We start from the raw sequence: 18,607 nt of genomic DNA on the forward strand, positions 1-18,607 counted from the left end.
ATGCTTGCTGCACGCTCTCTGTGTGCTGTCTCCCGAATTCTACCTGACCCACCAAAGGCCCCAACCCACTCTGAGGCCTAGAGCGATTTGGGGCTTTGGCTTGGGGACATCCCTGCACCCCTGCTCCCACGGCTGCAGTGCTCACAGGGGTCCAGCAGGAGTGGTGGGGGCAACGCCGGTGCCCTTTCAAACTGGAGCTGGGGTGGAAAGAAGCAGCAGAGTGCAAGGGGCTGCTTCCTCCAGCTGTGGGCGAGATTTGCAGCCAGGCATGACGAGAGCATCGGGGCTGGGCTGCAGGGGCAGGGAGCAAGCAGCACCCATGGGCACGGGGGGCCAGAGGGGGGCGAGCAGGACCAGGGGTGCTGCCGTGCGCCCGTGCTTCGTGTGCTCCATGCTGCAGCTTTGGTGCTGTCACCCAAGGGAGATGCACGCGTGCTGCAGGCTGGCGTGTGCAAAAGCACAGGCATGTGTGTGCAAGGGCAATGCAGGAGGTGGGCAGAGCATCACCCTGCCTGGGTGCTTGCACACACACACACACACACACACACACACGTGTGCAGCTGGCACATATGTGCACACACACACGTGTGGCCTCTCCAGGTGCATCCCTGTGAGCTGCATGGCCACCCAAGGGCTCACGTGCACACCAACACATGTACATGCACACTCACACACGTGTAAATGCTGCAGTGGAGAAAACCCAAATTTTCACAGAATCACAGAATTTCTAGGTTGGAAGAGACCTCAAGATCATCCAGTCCAACCTCTGACCTAACACTAACAGTCCCCACTAAACCATATCCCTAAGCTCTACATCTAAACGTCTTTTGAAGACTTCCAGGGATGGTGACTCCACCACCTCCCTGGGCAGCCCATTCCAGTGCCTCACAACCCTTTCAGTAAAGAAATTCTTCCTAACATCTAACCTAAAACTCCCCTGGCGTAACTTTAGCCCATTCCCCCTCGTCCTGTCACCAGGCACATGGGAGAACAGGCCAACCCCCACCTCTCTACAGCCTCCTTTAATGTACTTATACAGAGCAATAAGGTCACCCCTGAGCCTCCTCTTCTCTAGGCTGATGCATTTTGATGCATTGGAGGCCTTGGACAGGGCTTGGTGCTGCTGGGGACCGGGCGCATGCAGGCAGCAGAGTCGTGCTCTGCAATCGGCCAAGGGAAAACAGGAAAGCGAGCGGGGCCGTGCCGGAAACCGGCTATTGTTGGGAGCGAGGAGCGAAGGGAGCCTGAGTCACGGGGGAGGGACGCCGCGGCCACCCCAGCCTGCTGGGCCCCATCGGCTCCACTGGGGCCGCACGCTGCCGCCCGGTCCCAGCGTGGGCAGAAGTACCAGGAACCCCGCTCCTTGCGGGGCTTCCTCCTCCCCGCGTCCCATTGCTCCGGGTTGGAAGACAAATCCATTTTCCCTGCGTTCTTTCCCTGGCGCAAGGAGGTTAGTCCAGATTTCCTCCCCTGAAAGCAGGAGGATTTCGAGCCTTGGCTGCGTTTCAAAATGAAAAATCTTGCAAAAAAAAAAAAAAAAAAAAAAAAGGAATTTCCTGCCGGGCAGAAATCTGGAGGTTTGACTCTGCTGTTGCTGGTTCTGCTGTGGGGCAGGCAGGGAGGGGATGGGGACACACGCATGTATCCAGCACACATGCACAGATACAGCCAAAGCTGAGACATTTCCTGGCTGCTTCAGCTACCTGGGGACAAACCCCACATTGGGCTTCCCGACTCCTGCTTTGCACCCACGCTTTGCGGCTGCCTCCCATGTAGGGACCCCACAGCCAGGGGCTCCCCAGCTATGGCAGAAGTTCTCCTTCCTGAAGACCCCTCACAGGCCTGGCTCCGGGCTGGCACTTGGACTTGGGGAGGGGGACGAGGAACGGAGGCCATGCCTCAGTTTTTCCAGCTGGAAGAGGTGCCACGGGGTTGAGGAGAAGCCGTAACCCACAGCCAGGCAGCACCACAGAATCACAGAATTTCTAGGTTGGAAGAGACCCCAAAGGAAGGCACAAATACCTACCAGAGAGGTTTCACCCCAAAAAGGTCTTCGAGCAGGGATGCCAGCCTGTAGGGAGCGTTCCCATCCGGCAGCGTCCCCAGCTCCATCACATTGAACTGGTCAAAACTCATGGGACACAGAGGTGCTGACTGCTGGGCTGGCTCTGGCACAAGCGTCCTGTGGAAGATGGACGATCCCAGCTGGGCCGTGGTCGATCCCCAACCCCTGCGGGGACTGAAGAGGCTGGGCGCAGGCAATACGGTGCGGTGCAGGAAGCACCGGAGGGAACGATGCTGGGGGGGGCAGGGGCATTGCGCCTTGCAGGGCTCTGGGCAGCCTCGGGGTTTTCTTACCTCTCAAAGGAGTCCCTTGGGCTCTCTGCAGGGGTGCCCCCAGCGCCACCCTCAGTATGCAGCAACCTCCGTGATCTGCTTGGGGTGGGGGTCAGCAACGTGCTTGCCTTGCAGCTCTGCCCTGGCAATGCTCCCAGCGCAGCTAAAGCACCACGGAGCAGCAGCAAATATCCCGCATTTCAGCCAGGGCCTGGCCGGTGCCGTGCCTCCCCCTGGGCTTCGCTGCGTCGCCAGCAGCTGCTCCCAGAGGGGCTGAAGCGTTTCGGAGCCTGGCAGCACACTCTGCAGCACCTTCCCTTTGTGGAGCTGCTGCTTAGGGAGGCAGCGGTGGCCGGGAATGTTTCCCTATCCTCATCCAGTGGGGACATGGCCTCCAGCACCCACCCGGGGTTTGTCTGGACCTCATGGGTGTCCCCTGAGCACAGGTTCAGATGCATTTGAGAGAACCCCAGACCCTGCTCCCCAGGAGCTGGTTTCTGAGGGCTTGTGCAATCCCTGTCTCTTATCACCAGCTTTGGAAACCAGGGGCCAATTTGGTTAAAACTGGAGAGGAGCTAGAAAGGAGGCCCTACTGCACTCCTGAGCTGTTGTGGGGACTGGAGGAGCTCTGGCTCAGGAAGGAGAGGGCACAGGGCAGCGGCCTTGTCCTGCTGCTCCCAGGACATGCCATGATCGTTTCTTCCAGACCAGTAGGTGATCCCATGCCGAGCCAGGGTTGTGAACCATTTCCCTTTGAACACACGGCTACCGCAGGCCCCTCCGCACTGTGCTTGGCAAAGCAGCCCAGGGCCAGGCAGCCGTGCCTGCGGCAGCTCAGGGGCTGCTGCTGTCCGTGTTTATGGGAAGGGTCAGCCCCACTCAACCCACAAAGCCCACCCCTGCCATGGGGGAGAGCTGCAAATCTGCTCTTCTCTGGGCCCTCAAAGCATTCCCAACTCCTCTGCCTGCACCTCACCAGCACCAGGGAGACAAGTGATAAAATTACTGAGCCACCAAGGTCAAATTACTGAGCTCAGCCCTGGGCACACGCAGCCCCCGCGCCTGCAGGCCCAACCCGTTTGCACTGGGGCAGCTCCCGCGCACGAAGGGGTAAACACGAGGCCCCCGCAGGGCGAGATGAAAGCAGGGGAAAAGGCGGAGGCAGCAGCTGAGAAAGGGCTGTGCAGGCTGCGGCAGCTCTGCTGACTTGTCTGGGCAACATCCTGCACCGCTGCACGCCGACGAGGACGGGCACGGCTGCAGTGGCATCGATGGCCCCAGCCACCAGCGCTGGGGGCTCCCAGTGGGTTTGTGCCACTTGGCTGTGGGACGAGGCCTCGCTTGGGTGCAGGCACTGGGGGGCTCAGCCCCACGCTGGGTCTGGCCACGGCCCCGCTGCCCCCTCTAGTGGCACCCAGCCTGGAGGGGACAAGCACAGCACCCACACTGCTGGAAGCGAGAGCCCCCAGCCTGAACACACAGCCCTGGGGTACGGTGACACTGCACAGACACAGCAGGACCCCGCAGCCTCCTGGGGTAGCTGTGGCACCCACACACTTGGCCCCACAAATGAGCAGGGCTTGGAGCAGCTGGGATGCAACAGGAGGAATCAAAACTTGCAGCAGAACCAGGAACTGGCACCTGGGATCTTTTAGCAGCTCTGCACTGCACTTCCTGTGGAGTCCCAACACCCTGTGTTTGTTTTGCTGATAGAAAGCCTCTGACGAACATGCAATCACGAGACATTTAGCAATCAGAGCGTGCTATGTAAATACAGCATAATTTATTGGTTTCATGTCAGAGAACTATAGTGGTATTTGTACGCGTGTCCTAACGATAGCACAAGAAACAAGAGTCATGTATATACAGAGATTCCAGGACACAAAAAAGAACTTTCTAATGCAGAAGTGGTTAGTGGTAGTTTGGTCACTGTTCACAGAAACCTTTTCTCTCCCTGTAAACCCTGCTCCCTGCTCTCCCCTTGATCCTAGGTAGCCCAATCTACCTACCTCGGGGGACTGCCAGGCTCTGGCCAGGCAGCAGAGCTCTTGTGCAAGCAGGAGGCAAAGCCCCTGGCTCTGGCTGCCCATCAGACACTTTGGTTAAGAGGAGACATGTGGCAGAGCAAGGAAGCGCTGCTGAGGAAGAGAGAAGGTTTAGTACCCTAATGGAAAGCAGAAAGTGGTCCACATAGAGCCTGTAAGCAAGGCTGGAGAGCAAGCAGCCTGGTTCCTCAGTAGGGTCTGCGTACCGCGAGGAGAAAGGGAAGTGCAGGTGTTTGAGATGCCAACTTCCCCATGCTGGTCCCAGCGCCTTCCCTCTGCTCATTCCCACCAGGCGCGGGCCCGCTTGTCCCAGTGCTGCCAGTGCCAATCCTGTCCCCACAGGGCAGTACAGTGGGAGCAGCTCAGCTCAGAGCTGGTGCAAGAGGCAAGAGCAGATTCACAACACGAGCGCTCCAGCACAGCACAACTGCAGGTTAGATCAGCAGCAGCAGCTCTGGTCTGGCCATGAAAGAAACCCAAGTCTGACTTCTTTCACAGAGAAAGAAAGGCAGGGCAGGCCTTGGGGACAGGATGCCAAGTGCAGGGTGAGCATAAAAGCAGTTCTGTCCAAAAACTGACCGCACAGCCAGCGGAAGAGGTGCCGGAACCAGACAGCTCCTTGTGGTACCCCAGAGAATCTGTGTGCACCAGCACTTCTTCCCCAATGCCCACACGTAACCTCCCTTCACATTTAGGAGGTGGAGGTCCAGAGGAACGTACCGCTTCCATCCCAGCGCCAGCTCCACGGCATGGCTCTACCTGGCGCACCTGGCTCGGCTCCTGGTGCCACTGCAGTGAGGGGGCAGAGGAGAGGCAGCACAGGCTGGCTTCTCCCTCCTCAGAGGACGAACATTCCCACCAAGTGGCCAAAAATACTTTTTTTTTTTTTTTATAGAAATAACTATAAAAAAAACTAGTTTATCTAGAGCATCTTTAAAAAAATATTCCTGCAATATCACAGTTTTACATTGAAACTCATTAAAAATATATAGATTTCTTTAAGAAAACGTCTCTGTTCTCCCCTTGATTCATGTCTCCAATGCAGGAGTGGGACTCTGCGTCCTCAGAAGAGATGCCGAGGTGAGAGCAGGACGGTCTGATCTCAGTGGCACATCCGGGAGGTCATTTCCTTCTGTCAAAGGGACATGACAAGGAACCGTGAACTAAGATCCAAACTGCCAGGTGAAGGTGTGGATGAAAAAAATCTCACCTTTGTTCAGCTGGAAGTACCCTTCTCAGACACGCGGTGACACTGTCACCGAGCACTCCAGGTGGGGCAGGGCTGTGCTCCCCCACCACTCCCAATCCTGGGGCAGGAGGGACACCTTCCACTGCCCCACAGCTCTTCAAATTCTACAGCTGTAAGCAGCTGAGCCAAATGTCACAGCTACCTCTTAGGTTTACCATGTCACACCCTCCATCCTGTAGGCTCCTTGTGGTGGTGGTGCCCTTGTTCTTCAGGATGGGCAGTAAGCACAGAGAGGGGACTTTTGCTCATCCCTCCCCATCCTGGATGGTGAATGGGGCTGAGCTCAAACACCACGTGCAGACAAGGCAAGCTGGCTGCCCGAAACACAAGGAGGTTGCTGGAGAACAACTCATCTTCCCCCAGCTGATGCCCAAATAACCCTGCTTAGCTCTACCTGCACATCCCAGCTCCCATCTTCCTGACTGCCAAACTGCGAGGCCGACCCATGGCCTCGATTCCAGTGGATTTGAGAGGGCAACCGTGACACCTCCACCCCCAGCCCACCCCTTCTGCACTCACTCCGAGACTCACCAGTGGTTCCAGCTCCTTGGTGTCTATTAGGTTGAACTCTTTCACAAAGTAGTAAAAGTGCTTGTAGCAGGTGTTCACGTGGGCTTCCGACCCCATCTGGGTGATCCTGTCAAAGTGGTGGATGTAGACATGGACAAAGACTCGGAAGAGCCTGGAGAGAATCTTCTTCACCACCGGGAGGAAGTTCTTGGGGAAGGGAGTACCTGGGAGGGGAGACAAAGCCATGAGAAGCTTCACAGAAGTAGGAATGGGTTCCTCAGGAATAAAATAAGTTCTTCTTGATATAACAGGTACATTTTGAGACAAAAGGGAGAGAGTTCTGTCCAAAGTAATTTCCAGTTCCCCTCTCCTTTTTCCTTTCCATTTTGGGTCAGATTTTTCAAAGCATCAGTTTGTGACAGTCCTGCACACCATCAATTGCTGTGAGCAGCTGAGAGCTAAAAGCAGGGGATCACCATCAGATTCCCACCACCTGCTTCAGTCCGAGAGTTTTCTTCTACTCCTACTTGGCACGTTTACATAAACAGTGCAAAATATTACTAACTACTGAGCTCTTCTCCAGAAGCAATTTCCCCAAAGAAAGCGTCAGAGATATCCCCTGCAGTTATCTCACAATTTGATAGGTCTTTAGCTCTTCGGTTAAAAATTAAAGATATTTGGGTCCCCTGTAAAGGCACCAGTGGATAAGCCTGGTCTGAGTTCACTGGGATTTGTTTAGCCAGGGCCTGCAGCAAAGCAGCCTGGCCAAGTGGCCAACTCACAGTATTAAAGTTCACACAGGAACTTTAATGTTTCTGGAGGAACAAGGATTAGTGAAACCCTTTCAACACCCTGCAGGAACTGGTATCAGGTAAAAGCAAAGCTGAGGACAACAACTCCACAACCGTCCTGCTGCCGCAAACTTGTCTTGCCTCCCTGAACAAAAACACCCTATTTATAGTCCCCAGAGAGTTTTACAGAACAGTCCTAAATAAAGGCAATGCACCCTCCTGGGTGCCAGGAGGAACGGATGGGGAGGATTTCAGTGCTTCGGCTGCCTGAAGGACCAGCTCTTCACAGCCCTGCTTGCACACGGTTTAAGCAGTGCTTTGGCAGGAGTAGAAGAGTCCCGTGGATGCAGATGCATCCCAAACAGAGGCCAATCGCATCCTGCCAGAGTCCCGATGGCATAAATGTGGTGGCAGGAAGGAGGGAGCCGAGAAACGCCTCCTCCAGCCCTGCCTCTGCAGACACTCCACCTGCCCCACGGGGGGAACAAGGCTGCGCTGCGACAGGGGCTGCATGCAGGGGCTGGAAGGCAGCTCCTGGAACCCCACTTGCACCAGGGCTCCAGCATCACCCCAGGTCCCCAAGGGCCATGCAGAAGAGCCTGGCAATAGCCCAGGGCTGCTCTGGGAAGGCAAGGAGCTGACCCTGCCACAAAACACCCCAGGGCTAACACTGGAGCAGTGACGTCCCCCCTGCCACCGTACACCTCTCTGCTGCATCTGGTCTTCGGCATTCCAGAAAGTGGGAGCTCTCAGTGTCATCAATCATATTTACCTAATGCTTTGGATACCGAACTCACCACAAAAACAAACAAACAAGCAGCTTTTTTGTCCCAAAGTGAGTAAAACTGTATTTGGGATTGCAGATTCAGTTGTCTTTGGTCAAATTCTCCTTTCCATCACCCTGGCAATAGATAAAAACACCGCCCCTCCCTCCACGCACGTGTCAGCATCCCACCCAGCTGCAGCAAACAACTGACTGCATGCCAGTAAGCACCGAGCTAGAAAGGGCAGAGTCAGCTAATGCCAGCCTGCAACAACAAAGAGGCTAATTAGGGAAACATGGCCACCATCACCAGGCCAACGCAGAGCACGTGCACTGAACCCACAGCAATCAGCTCGAAAAGAGCTGTCCTACAGGAGACCACGTCCAGCAGGAACTGCTGACGGTCATGCCAGAGACTGGCTTTTTAAGAGCAGCCTCTTATTTTTGTTCCCTTCGTTTGGCTTGGCTTTGCTTTCCTCGAGGTATCCACGACTTCAAATGAGATCTCTACAGCTCTGGGTATTTTAGCACTCAAGAAGAGGCCTGAAGTTCCTCAGGTGCTTGGAAGAGCTTATACACTGCCGCCCTCCAAGCAGCCCAAAAAGCAATAGCTGTACCACAATGGTGACCTGAGCAGCAGTGACCACGAACAGCATCTCCTGGACCAGGACCTGAGGGCTCAAAGGAGAAGGCTCTGCACTGGCCTCCCTCCCCACAGCTGCAAACAGAACCCAACTCACCGACGTTAGTGGGAAAGATGTCCTCGTTGTTGATCTGTACCTCAATCCAGTCCATCAGGAGGTTCATGTACTGGGGAGCAGACAGGGCCGTGGGCTTACGGTACTTGTGCTCGTCCTGCCATCTGTACTCGTACTTGGGCCCCCCAGACATGACAGGGCAGGACTGCTCTGTGCAATAGTCACTGATGGTGCCGTAGATCAGGTTGATGCGGTTGAAGAAGTCCACCACGTGCACGGCCACCCAGTCGTTCTGCTCCTCTCCTGGTGGCAGCTGGACGGCCACCTTCAAGTCCAGGCCAGCGTTGAGCGAGGCTTGGGCTTTCTTGTGGAGCTCGAACCGCTGAGTCCCCGGCTCAAACTTGCGCTTGGGCCGGAAGGTTTTGTCTTTATTGAACACTTGCTTTAAAGCATGGGACATCTTTCTTCTCTTCTTTTTTTTTCCAGGCCCGTAGCGATGACAGCTGCAGACACAGAGCTGCTGGGCCACTTCCTGGGGCAGGGCAGCGAGGACTCTGATCTTCACAGAAACCTCCTTCTGCTCATCTGGTCCTGATCTGCAATGCAGCACAGAAGGGCAGCGATTAGGAGCAGCTCTCTCAACAGGAAACCTGGTCTAAATCCCATAGGAAGAGATCTGGGATACCATCTGGGCCCTCGCCCCCGATCTGAGCAGAGCAGGGGCAGCCAGCACCAGCTTTTCTTTTCTTTTCTCTCCTCCCCTCCCAGGAGAGTCCGGAGCAGAGGAACAGTCCGGCCATTGGGGGCGAGCTGGGCTGGATCAGGAGCCCCCGCGAGCCCCTCCGTGTGCTCAGCATGGGGATAGGGAAGCCAGGAAGGCCCCCAGGAAAAGGGTGAGATGAGAACAAGACAGCAGAGAGGGACAGGGCCAGCGCAGGAGATCACATCAGCGCAGTGAGACTTAAAGCCTACCAAAAGGAGGAGAAACTCAAGCACCAGCTATTCAGGTGGAAAGTAGCAAAGGTTTAAGAAGGTTTAACGTTGAGTTAGGCTTCACTTGAATCAGATCCTTCACCTATGCTTTTTTCCCCCCTCTGCACACAAACCTACTCCAAAGGTAACTTTATGACATCCTGCTACTGAGCCCAGCTCTGCTGCCAGACGTATTCTAACCAAATACCAGTCTGACCAGGAGCTGCGTGCGCTGTCGCAGCACTAAGGACAAGATGAGAACAGGCTGAGAGAAATGAGAAGTTGATGCAGCTCAGGCACCCATACACTCAGTATCCTGAAATAGCACCAGCTTCAAAGACAGCCACAGGCTCTTCTGCAGGTGCAGAGAGCTCAACTGTGCTCCTCCTTTCAGCTGAGCTCACTCCATGTTGAAGCCTGGTTGAAAGCTCCAGGACTGGGAAAGCTTGTCTTCCTCTTCCAGTCTATGAAAACGAATCGGCTCTGAGAGGCTGAGACACAAGTTAAGATCTTGAAAGGATGCTGACAAGAAACACAGCTCTGTTTATCTGTAGCTAATTATACCTCCTTTGTTCCCACATCCATTCCTTCACATAATTTGTGTCAAGCAGCTCTTTGATGGAAACTCAAGGCAGAAAATTGTACCAAAAATATTGTTTTGCATGTGTTGGACAGAGAAATAAAGCAACAGAAACTCAAGCTCATGGACTATAGAATGCGGCAAATAACAGTTTCCATAATTTTCTAAGAAAACAAGCAAACAAGTCCCTTCCACCAAGCAGAAAACCTCCTTAGCTGTAGCGTTGTTTGAATAGGTAAATAACACCCCCAAACTCTGGCAAGAAAAATTTCAAATTCGAGTCAAGACTACCTTTCTGCAATCCAGCCCATCTTTAACAGATGCTGCATCATGCTTATCAGCATTTCTTCTCTGGAGAGAGATTAAAGGACTTAAACCAAAGCCTCTTGTTCTCTTAATGACAGTAAGGAAAAAAACCCAAACCACCCCAGCTTGCCCCGTAAGAACACGCTTGCCTTTCCCTAGCCCTTCTCCTGCAGGAAGGGGCTGAGCCAACTTTTCTGTACAGAGACCAAGCTCTGGCTGTGACACAGGCCGTGACCACAGCCACGACACGCACTGAGACAAACGGAAAATATTTTCTTGTGGTTCAGCAAGATTCACCCTGCGTCGAGTGAGCGTGACGGCGCCCACGCTGACGCCACAGGCTCCTTGCAAGAAGTGCTGCCGGAATGGCTGCTGCTGTGACCCTACCCAGCTATCACACCAGAATCAAAAAGAAAAAAACAAAAAAGAAGAAGAAAACCTCCAGAAAATGCGACCTTGAGAAGCCTCTGATTGCACCGCAGACTCGGTGAGAGGAAGTAGCAAAGGGGATGAAGAGAGATGTCTGAGCAAGGAGCTCCGGTTACCCAGAGCTGTGTCACAGCCTGGCCACATCCTGCAGTTCGGTGCGGAAGCGCCGGGGCTGCACCCACCCCATCATGCCCCAAAGGCGCCGATCAGCCCGCACCAGCAATGTGGACAGCAGGTGCTGAGTGTGCAGCTACTTCCAGCAGGAAATCGGTTCCAGAGAAGCACTTGCACGCGATGATATCCTTACACTGGAGGTGGAGAAAGAAATATCCTTTAAACAAGCAGGCAGTAAAGATGGAGGAGCACTGCCTTTCATACAGCTCTCTGGAGGACTGGCAGCATCCTCAGTGTAGTACAACAACTCTGTTCCTACTTGTTTAGGAACTGTCTTAAGAATTCCAGTGGTTCCCCTGGCATCCGTGCTGGGCCCTGCAGCCACAGCCTGACCCGGGCTTGGAAAACCCATCCCTGTCCGGTGAAAGGGAGGGTGGGTTAAAACTGAACAGCAAAGCTGCAGAGTTAAAACAAAACAACAACAAAAAACCCTGCACATGTCAAGAAGCAAACATAGACCATTTTAGACCATTTTCCAGAAGAAATGATCATTTGCACAGGGTGAAGAGAATTTTAATACGGCTTACATGGTATCAAGGCAGCGTCTGCCCTACAAATACATGTAACTTCCTCTTCCTAAGAGACATCATTCTTGAGAGCTGTGGAGCTCGACACAGCAGCAATCATCTTTCAGACGATTCAGCATCTGTCTGAAGGCATTAGCAAAACTAGTAGCTAAGACTTCAAGCAGATTCAGCATATTTAATTATGGTTTTTGAGTGCAAATGAACTAAATGAAGCATTTGGCACTAGAAAAAAAGGAAGAAAAGACAGACCAAAAGCATCACTGACATTGCTTGAAGATGATATCACATGTACAACACCTTCCACAGGCAGGAGTCATTGCTCTGGCAGCACTAGAACACTGTCTTTATGAAGAGGAGAAAGGAAACAGTACAAACAATTAGCACATGGGACATGCAAAGCACCTGAGTGGGATTTGCAAGCTTCAAAGACGAGGAAAAAAATCCCAACACACAAACAAGCCTGCAGTACATTTTGTTTCCTCCTCTCTTCCAGCCAGCCAAGATTACGGCGGACGTCACCGGTGCAAGCGGACCTTGGCCATCCCTCCCACGAGATCAGAGCTGCTGCAAAGCCCTGCGCCGTGGCAGGCTGGCAGGAGCAAAACCACCCCGGCTTCCCCAGAGGAGCGGCGCTGCCGCTGCTTGCAGGAACTGCAGGGACGGGGCTGGGCTGCCCTGGCTGCTGCAGCCGCACAGCGTGGGGCCGGAGGCCTGGCCCTCTCCTCCCTTCCCAACCAGCTCTTATCCCCTTACCCTGCTCCTACAGCTCCAGCCCTAACCCCCATTTCTGCTGATGGTGACCCAGGGCAGCGCCCTTCCTTCCCTCTGCCATCCCTCCTCCCTGCCGCTAGCAGCGGATCGTGCGGTGCTGCCTCATTGTAAAGGCTCAGGGCAGAGGGAGCCCCGGCTCTCCTCGCTTTCACACAGCTCAGAGCAGGCACAAAACAAGGAAAAGAGCAGCCTGCGCCGCAGCCCCTGGAGGCGGCCTCCCAGCCGTGGTGCTGCCCCTGCTGTGGCCCCCCACCCACAAGCAGGGTCCCACGGCGGCTCCATCGCCTCTGAGCGCGCCTCGTGCTCCCCTCCGTCACTAACAGCCTGCAGAGGCGCGTTGGGAAGCTCCTACCTTCGTTTTTACCCTCCTGAAATCGCTCTGCTCGTCTCTGCGACTCCTGTGGCAGGCTCCGAGGCAGAGCTTCCTCCTTTTTGAAAGAGAGAAAAGTTTTGTTTCACGCTGCTGGCGGGGAGGGGCGAGGCTCGTGGCCACTTCCCTCCCAGTGACCCCAGCTCCAGGCAGCTCACATCTTGCTGCTGAGCCCTCGAGTAAATCCCAGCGAGCAACATATTTCTCAAAATAATGAATTCCTCTTATTTCCTTTTATAGAAGCCACGCTGCTGTACCGCAAGATGACACCAAGCAGTACCGATGCTAAACACTTACACGAAATCCTGCCAAAAGTCCCTTCGGGGGCAGCTTATATAACTGCAGCCCTTCAGTGGTGACCCTGTGCCCATCGCCCCCCTCTCTGCAGCCCCCCAGAAGCATGAGGTAAGCAGGGAGCAGGGCCCCCCCCCCACCATCACAGCTCACACAGGGCAGGACACCAACTCCTGTGCCAGTTTGACAAAACAGCCACGGCACATCAGACACATCGAACACTTCCAGGCAAGACTGAAGTTACGGGGCGTGCCAGAGCAGCGAAGCTAGCAAGGTGGCCTCAGGGACCTTAAACAAAACAGTAAAGACGCACACGCACATGGTTTTCATAACTTCCCCCCCACGCTTTCACAAATACCTTCCCACAGCCATTCTGCTCAGTTTCTCAGTAAAAGATGATCCTGGGTTTCTATGATCAAAGGAGAGGTTTTAACACAGAGAGCGAGGATCAGACCAATTACGGCCAGCAGGGCTGGACGGGCACTAATGATGGCAAGTTTCTGTGCCTCTAAAGCAAGTCTGGCAACAAGCAAGACAGCTCATCTTCACCGGATGAGGCTTTCAGCTACTCTTTCGAACAGTTTTACAACACACGGACCAAAAGGTATGCCCCTGCGCTTACCTTGGTCACGGGCAGGAGAGCGAAGCACACCGAGGATTATTTGGGGCAGAACACGAGGGTTTAGGCTCACGGCAGGCACGTCTGACCATTCATAACTCCTGCGAGACGGCGCTTCCACGTAGGCCAGCTTCCTGTCTGGCACGGCGGCCTTGTGGCTGGCCGAGGCAGCTGCCAATGTTTTTCCCAACGCTAATCACCCCCCTCCACACGCTCCGTAACACTGCCCCTGACGGCGCGGAGCTGCGCGCTCCCCAGCCGAGGAGACTCGTGCTGTTATTTGGAAAAGCCAAAATGGAAACCACGCTCCGGAGAGCTGAGCAGAGCCAGGCCAGAGCAGCGCTTCTCCTCTGCAAGGAAACTAAAGGCTGCTGCATGAATGGAGCCAAGAAGCTGCCCTGCAAGTTTCCTTTTTCTTCCCATTTTCTCTCTGCTCGCTGCTGGCAACAGAGGCCAGGAGCTGCTTGGAAGGAGAGGGAGCACAGGGCAGAGCTGGTGCAGCTGCATCGATAACCCCAGCCTGGGTTGTGCACAAGCAACAAGTTCCCTCTGCTGCTCAACAGGAAAATATCCAAATTTTCCAGAAGGAAACTGGTTTAATAGCGGCCTTTACAACACATGGGACAGGGCCACCTAGAAACGCACATTTCAGATGTTAGATTCCCAAGGCTTAGAGAAACAAAGAGCCCTCTATGCTTCACAACAAAGTCTGTTTTAAGAAAGTCCTGCTGGTCATCAGCCACCCCTATACCCTGCAGCTTAAAGCTGCTGCACAATTTAGGAACTCTGAGTAAAAACCATACAAACGCCATCTCCCAGGTACTTCCCGGAACCAGGCTTGCTCGGGGGCAGGACGGTCTCCTTGCACAACTTAAAGCCATGCAAATGTGGAGCCGAGCAGCATTTGCAAGTAGGTAAGAAAAGGAAACGGTATAAAAAGCACGAGAAATGTTCTGGTGGGCTTTCATTGGTAACTTCCTTTTCCCCTTAAAGGCTATGCATTTGGTCAATTTTAACCTCCAGTCAGTTGATAAATTAAAAGGGAAATCCCTGCTCAGCCCCACACGGGTTGGAAGATCCAAGCGAAGCAAGTACTTGTGGTGCCGAGCAGCCGGAGGCACGTATCTTCGGCCGCCACACGCGGGATGCAGGAGCAGGAGGCCAGCATCAGCTGCTCAGCTCGGCGTTTGGGATGCTCCAGCCCACAAAGACACAAGGGTGACAACAGGAGGGACGGCGTGGGCTTTGTGTGACGGGCTCACATCACAGGGAAACACTCACGGAAGGAGCAGGGCCTGGAGGACGGCTTCTGGCAGGGCAGAGGGAAGGCTGCATCGCCCCGAACTTTGCCTGGGAGACGTCAGAGGCTCCAGCACCGCCTGTCCCCACCCGGCCAGCAGCCGCAGGTGGTTCAAGAGCCACATGAGAAAGTCAGCTTCTAAGGTCACCCCTTCTACTTTCCCTTCCCCAACAGGGTCAGAGAGCAGATTCTGCAATTTAAAATCTTCACTTAAAAGCCTAGGAATGACCACAGCACAACAGGAACGTCTCTTAGAGCCTGCATAATTACCGATTTGGGGCCGATTTTCCTGCCTCTTACGTGCCATCTGTATCTCTTGCAATGTCAGAGGCATGGCTGTGTTGGAAGGCTTCCACGGATTGCACTCACACAGCCTCGGACAGATCACGGCTGCGTGTGGAGGCAGAGCTCATCTGCTGCTGGCTCCGCAGATGCTGCCTTGAGCCGACAAGCTGGGTCACGACTCCAGGAGACAGGTTAACTGCACAGACAAATATTTCTAGGATAAACCATACTCCGTGGGTGGCTGACGGCACACTCAGAACAGCTTTTTTCAAGGTCTGCAGGGCTGTATTTTGAAGGAGGCTCGTTCAGGAACACCTTTTGCTGTCCTTCAGCCCAGTTCTGCCCCTCAGCAGGGGACTCATACGGGGCAGCGTGGTATTTATTGAGTCCAGGCCATGAACTACACATTTCTTCCTGCTTTCACGGGTTCTACATGATCATCCCCACTGAGCAGGGGCATTTTTGAACCAGCAGCGGTTTCCTCTAACTTTAGGATCTGCCCAAGCGGCAGGGGTGGCTGATTTGGAGCATGAATCTTGCCTTCGGGAGGTGTCACCCAGGGAAGGGGCCGGGGCATGAGCTGGCCACACAGCCAGCCTTCCCCGCGGCCAGGCCAGTCCCACGGACGAGCGCCACTTCTCCCCACGTTAGCATGATGCTTTTAAAAGAAAGCCGTATTGTTTCCTGCTGAAAGCGGGTGCCCACGAGGCCTGCTCCTCTCCTCCACGAGGAGATATGGCAGCAGCCCAGCACACTAACGTGTCTCCAGGCAGCACAGGCAAGGAGCGAGCCCACTGATGTGGAGTTAGAGATCACCTCAAGACAAACCACATCATAAGACCTCCTGCATACAGTGAGGAGGAAAAAAAAGAAAAAAAAAGGCCCAGACAGCAACCCCAGCGTAAGCCTGCAGTTAAGATCAAGAACAATTACAGTGGCTTTCAGCTTAGTACCGGGTCTTACTCAGCTTCTGCTACCAACTGGAGCACGTATTGAATGGCTCCACCTCATTTTCTGTTCCCCAGAAGCCAGAGCAGAGGCACACAGCCAGGGCCATCATTCACCCAAATCCAGCCCCTACCTGGGCTGGGAGCTGGGGGTCTCCTGCAGCCACTACATGGGTGCTGGTGGCAGGGAGCTGAGGGCAGGCTCCTGACCAGCCTTACGCTGCCCTGCAAGGAGGTCTGCGCTGCCACGGGGTGGGAAGGCAGCCATGCAGTCCCCAAGAGGATGGGGGCAAACACCAAGCACAGTCACTGCAGGAGAGTTGAGACCAGCAGCACTCAAACTCCAGCTGTGTGGGGCCAGCAGCACAAAGGGACACCCATCAGCATCACCATCTTCACCTCTTCTTGGAGAGACTAAGTAACGACAAAGCGTCTACTGACTCCATCTAGACTTCTACGAGAAGTCAAAGCCACCACAGCTGGACGGATGTGCACACTTACAAAGGTTTTCTTATGGCCTTCATCATCCTCATTCCCCCCAGGGGGGTTATTGGGCTCCCTCCCCTCTGCTCCCCGTGCACTTGGTGTTCTCAGAGCAGCAATTCACCCAGGAGCCCTCCATCATTTCCTCACGAGCTGAGCAGCACTATCAGCGCAGCATCAGCTCCAGAGGGAGCAAGAAGCAGACCAAGAGTCGCAGATAACGCTGCCTCCGAGGGGCATCTGGAGAAGGGCAGACGAACATGCAGCCTAAGGTGCGTTCTTCATTGGAAGCATTAGCTGGATATTACGCATTTCTAAAGATAATCTCCTAAACCTCCAGCAAAGCTGGTTATGGATCCACTTAGAGCTGCATTTATGGCTCAAGTATCACAAAATACCTTCCTGCCTTACGAGAAATTAAAACTCAGAAGTTGAATCTTCTCCCAGATCTGAACTCTTGTGGCCAGGACGGGTTAGGTTTTGCAATCTCTTCTCTGACCCCACATGCTTTCACTGCTGACAAGGGAAACATTCTTCCTTTGTGTACTGCGGCCATAGAGATCTCTGGCCCACGTACAGAGAAGCATTAGTTACAAAACACCGTTACGTCAACCCCCAGTCCAACCTCCACAAACAGAGCTAATCGCGCCACTTCGGTCTGGGTGGCACTTCACATCTCATCAATGGAAGGGCCATGTTACAGCCAAACGTGGCCACGAAAGCATCTGGCAAGCAGCTCCGTGACAGAGGACAGCTAAGCCACAAAGAAGGACTTTGCTCGAGATGATGAGCATGCTTCAAGCTCGCTGAGCCCCAGCTGAAGGGACAGGAGAGCCCATTGTCCTTTTTGCCTCTGCCACAGTCAACTGTGCAACCTCAACAGGTTCCAGGAGAACCCCAGATCCTAAAAGTGAGCCAGGCACAGGGAAACTGCTCCATGCTCAGCATCTGGGCCCAGATCCCCTGTGCAAACCAGGAGCATTAGTTTCTGCTTCCCCATCACCAACCTGGCGGGAACTCCCAGCGCTCCTCTCCTCTCTTTCCGGGAATTTAAAGAGGTTCTGAGCCTGCTCGCCTTCCTGGCCAAGTCAGCTTTGCAGGGACGCAACTAAGACAGAAACTGAATCTAAGACACGGAATACAGGATCTAAGAAACGACAAGAGATAAATGCAGAGGTGGACGTGAGGCCAAAGCTCTGTAAAAGAAGCAGAGTGCAAGGACAAAGCACTGAGGACGGCGATAAACAGGTGGCTGGGGAAACCTTGCATCTCCTAGCAAAAAAAAACAAAAAACAACTGCCCTGCAACTTAGCAGAGCAATTCCAGACTGGAAAGGGTTTTAAACAAAGGGATGGAAATGAGGGATGTGTGGCCACTCTTCGGGTCAGAAGAGCCCCCAAGGGAGGTTTCCCAACCACCTGCGACAGGCACCGGACAACTTCACAGCCCCCCTGCCCCCAGGGCTTCCTGCCCTGTCCTTCTCATCCCTCCTGGCGCACGCACCAGATTTCTTTTAAACTGCAGACGGGGGGGGGGGATTGAGGTCGGAAATTCGGAGGAAGTTTTTCCCTCAGAGGGCGGCACTGGAGCGGGATGCCCGAGGGGGGGGGGCTGCGGCTGTCCCAGGCCCGGAGGCGGCTCCGGGCGGCCCTGCCCAGAGCAGGGGGGTGGAACCGGCTGAGCCCCGAGCTCCTTTTCAGCTCAGGGCGCTGTAGGGACCCGTGACGGGATCCCGCGGCTCTCTGCGGGCAGAGGAGCCCAGGCGGGGCCCGGCTCCTGCGGCCCGCCCGCAGCAGGGGGCGGCGGGGCCGGAGCGGGGAGGGCCGGGGGGGGGGCGGCCCCTCAGCAGCAGCCCCCCGAGGCCCGGGGCCGGCCGGGAGGCCACGAGGCCGCCTTCCACGCGAGAAAACAAACAAATAAAAGAAACTCGGACCCAGCTCAGACCGCCAGCGGAGGCCCCCCCCCCTCTCCCCGTGCCCCCCCCCGGCCCCCCCGCACCTGTCCGGCCGCTCTCAGCCCCCCGTGGCCGCCGCTCCCCGCGCTCCTCGGGCCCGCTCCCGGCGGCTGCCGGGACTCCAAGCTCTTAAAGGGGCCGCCCCCCGGCGCGGCGGGGAGGGGAGGGGCCGGGAGGCCGCGTCCGTTTCGTTTTCTTTCTTT

At 54.9% G+C, this 18,607-nt stretch overlaps 1 protein-coding gene across 6 annotated transcripts; it reads right to left on the reverse strand.

The window, feature by feature from the left end:
* Positions 1-4,098: 4,098 nt before the first annotated feature.
* MOB3A (MOB kinase activator 3A) lies at positions 4,099-18,589 on the reverse strand. Of its 6 annotated transcripts, none has more exons than XM_072029388.1 (5): positions 18,449-18,589; positions 17,458-17,597; positions 8,436-8,989; positions 6,163-6,365; positions 4,099-5,514 (listed from the first exon to the last, which is right to left on the reverse strand). In XM_072029388.1, exons 3-5 carry the CDS (start codon positions 8,851-8,853, stop codon positions 5,485-5,487), a joined length of 651 nt encoding a protein of 216 aa, XP_071885489.1. In that variant the 5' UTR covers positions 8,854-8,989; positions 17,458-17,597; positions 18,449-18,589; the 3' UTR covers positions 4,099-5,484. The 6 variants fall into 6 exon arrangements, with proteins under 6 accessions (XP_071885489.1, XP_071885487.1, XP_071885488.1 ...); XM_072029386.1 differs by lacking the exon at positions 17,458-17,597 and adding an exon at positions 12,505-12,580 and having other exon boundaries at positions 18,449-18,551; XM_072029387.1 differs by lacking the exon at positions 18,449-18,589 and adding an exon at positions 12,505-12,580 and having other exon boundaries at positions 17,458-17,588.
* Between the last annotated feature and the right edge of the window lie 18 nt (positions 18,590-18,607).

The sequence above is a fragment of the Anas platyrhynchos genome, chromosome 29 (genome assembly GCF_047663525.1).
Source record: "Anas platyrhynchos isolate ZD024472 breed Pekin duck chromosome 29, IASCAAS_PekinDuck_T2T, whole genome shotgun sequence".
NCBI lineage: Eukaryota > Metazoa > Chordata > Aves > Anseriformes > Anatidae > Anas > Anas platyrhynchos.

Excerpts from the sequence above, each read along its gene's own strand:
- MOB3A (XM_072029388.1), bottom strand. The coding sequence starts at position 8,853 with ATGTCCCATGCTTTAAAGCAAGTGTTCAATAAAGACAAAACCTTCCGG. Across the intron at positions 6,366-8,435 it reads CATCTTTCCCACTAACGTCG|GTACTCCCTTCCCCAAGAAC; the intron begins GTGAGTTGGGTT and ends CTCCCCTCCCAG. Across the intron at positions 5,515-6,162 it reads CCAAGGAGCTGGAACCACTG|AAGGAAATGACCTCCCGGAT; the intron begins GTGAGTCTCGGA and ends TCCCTTTGACAG.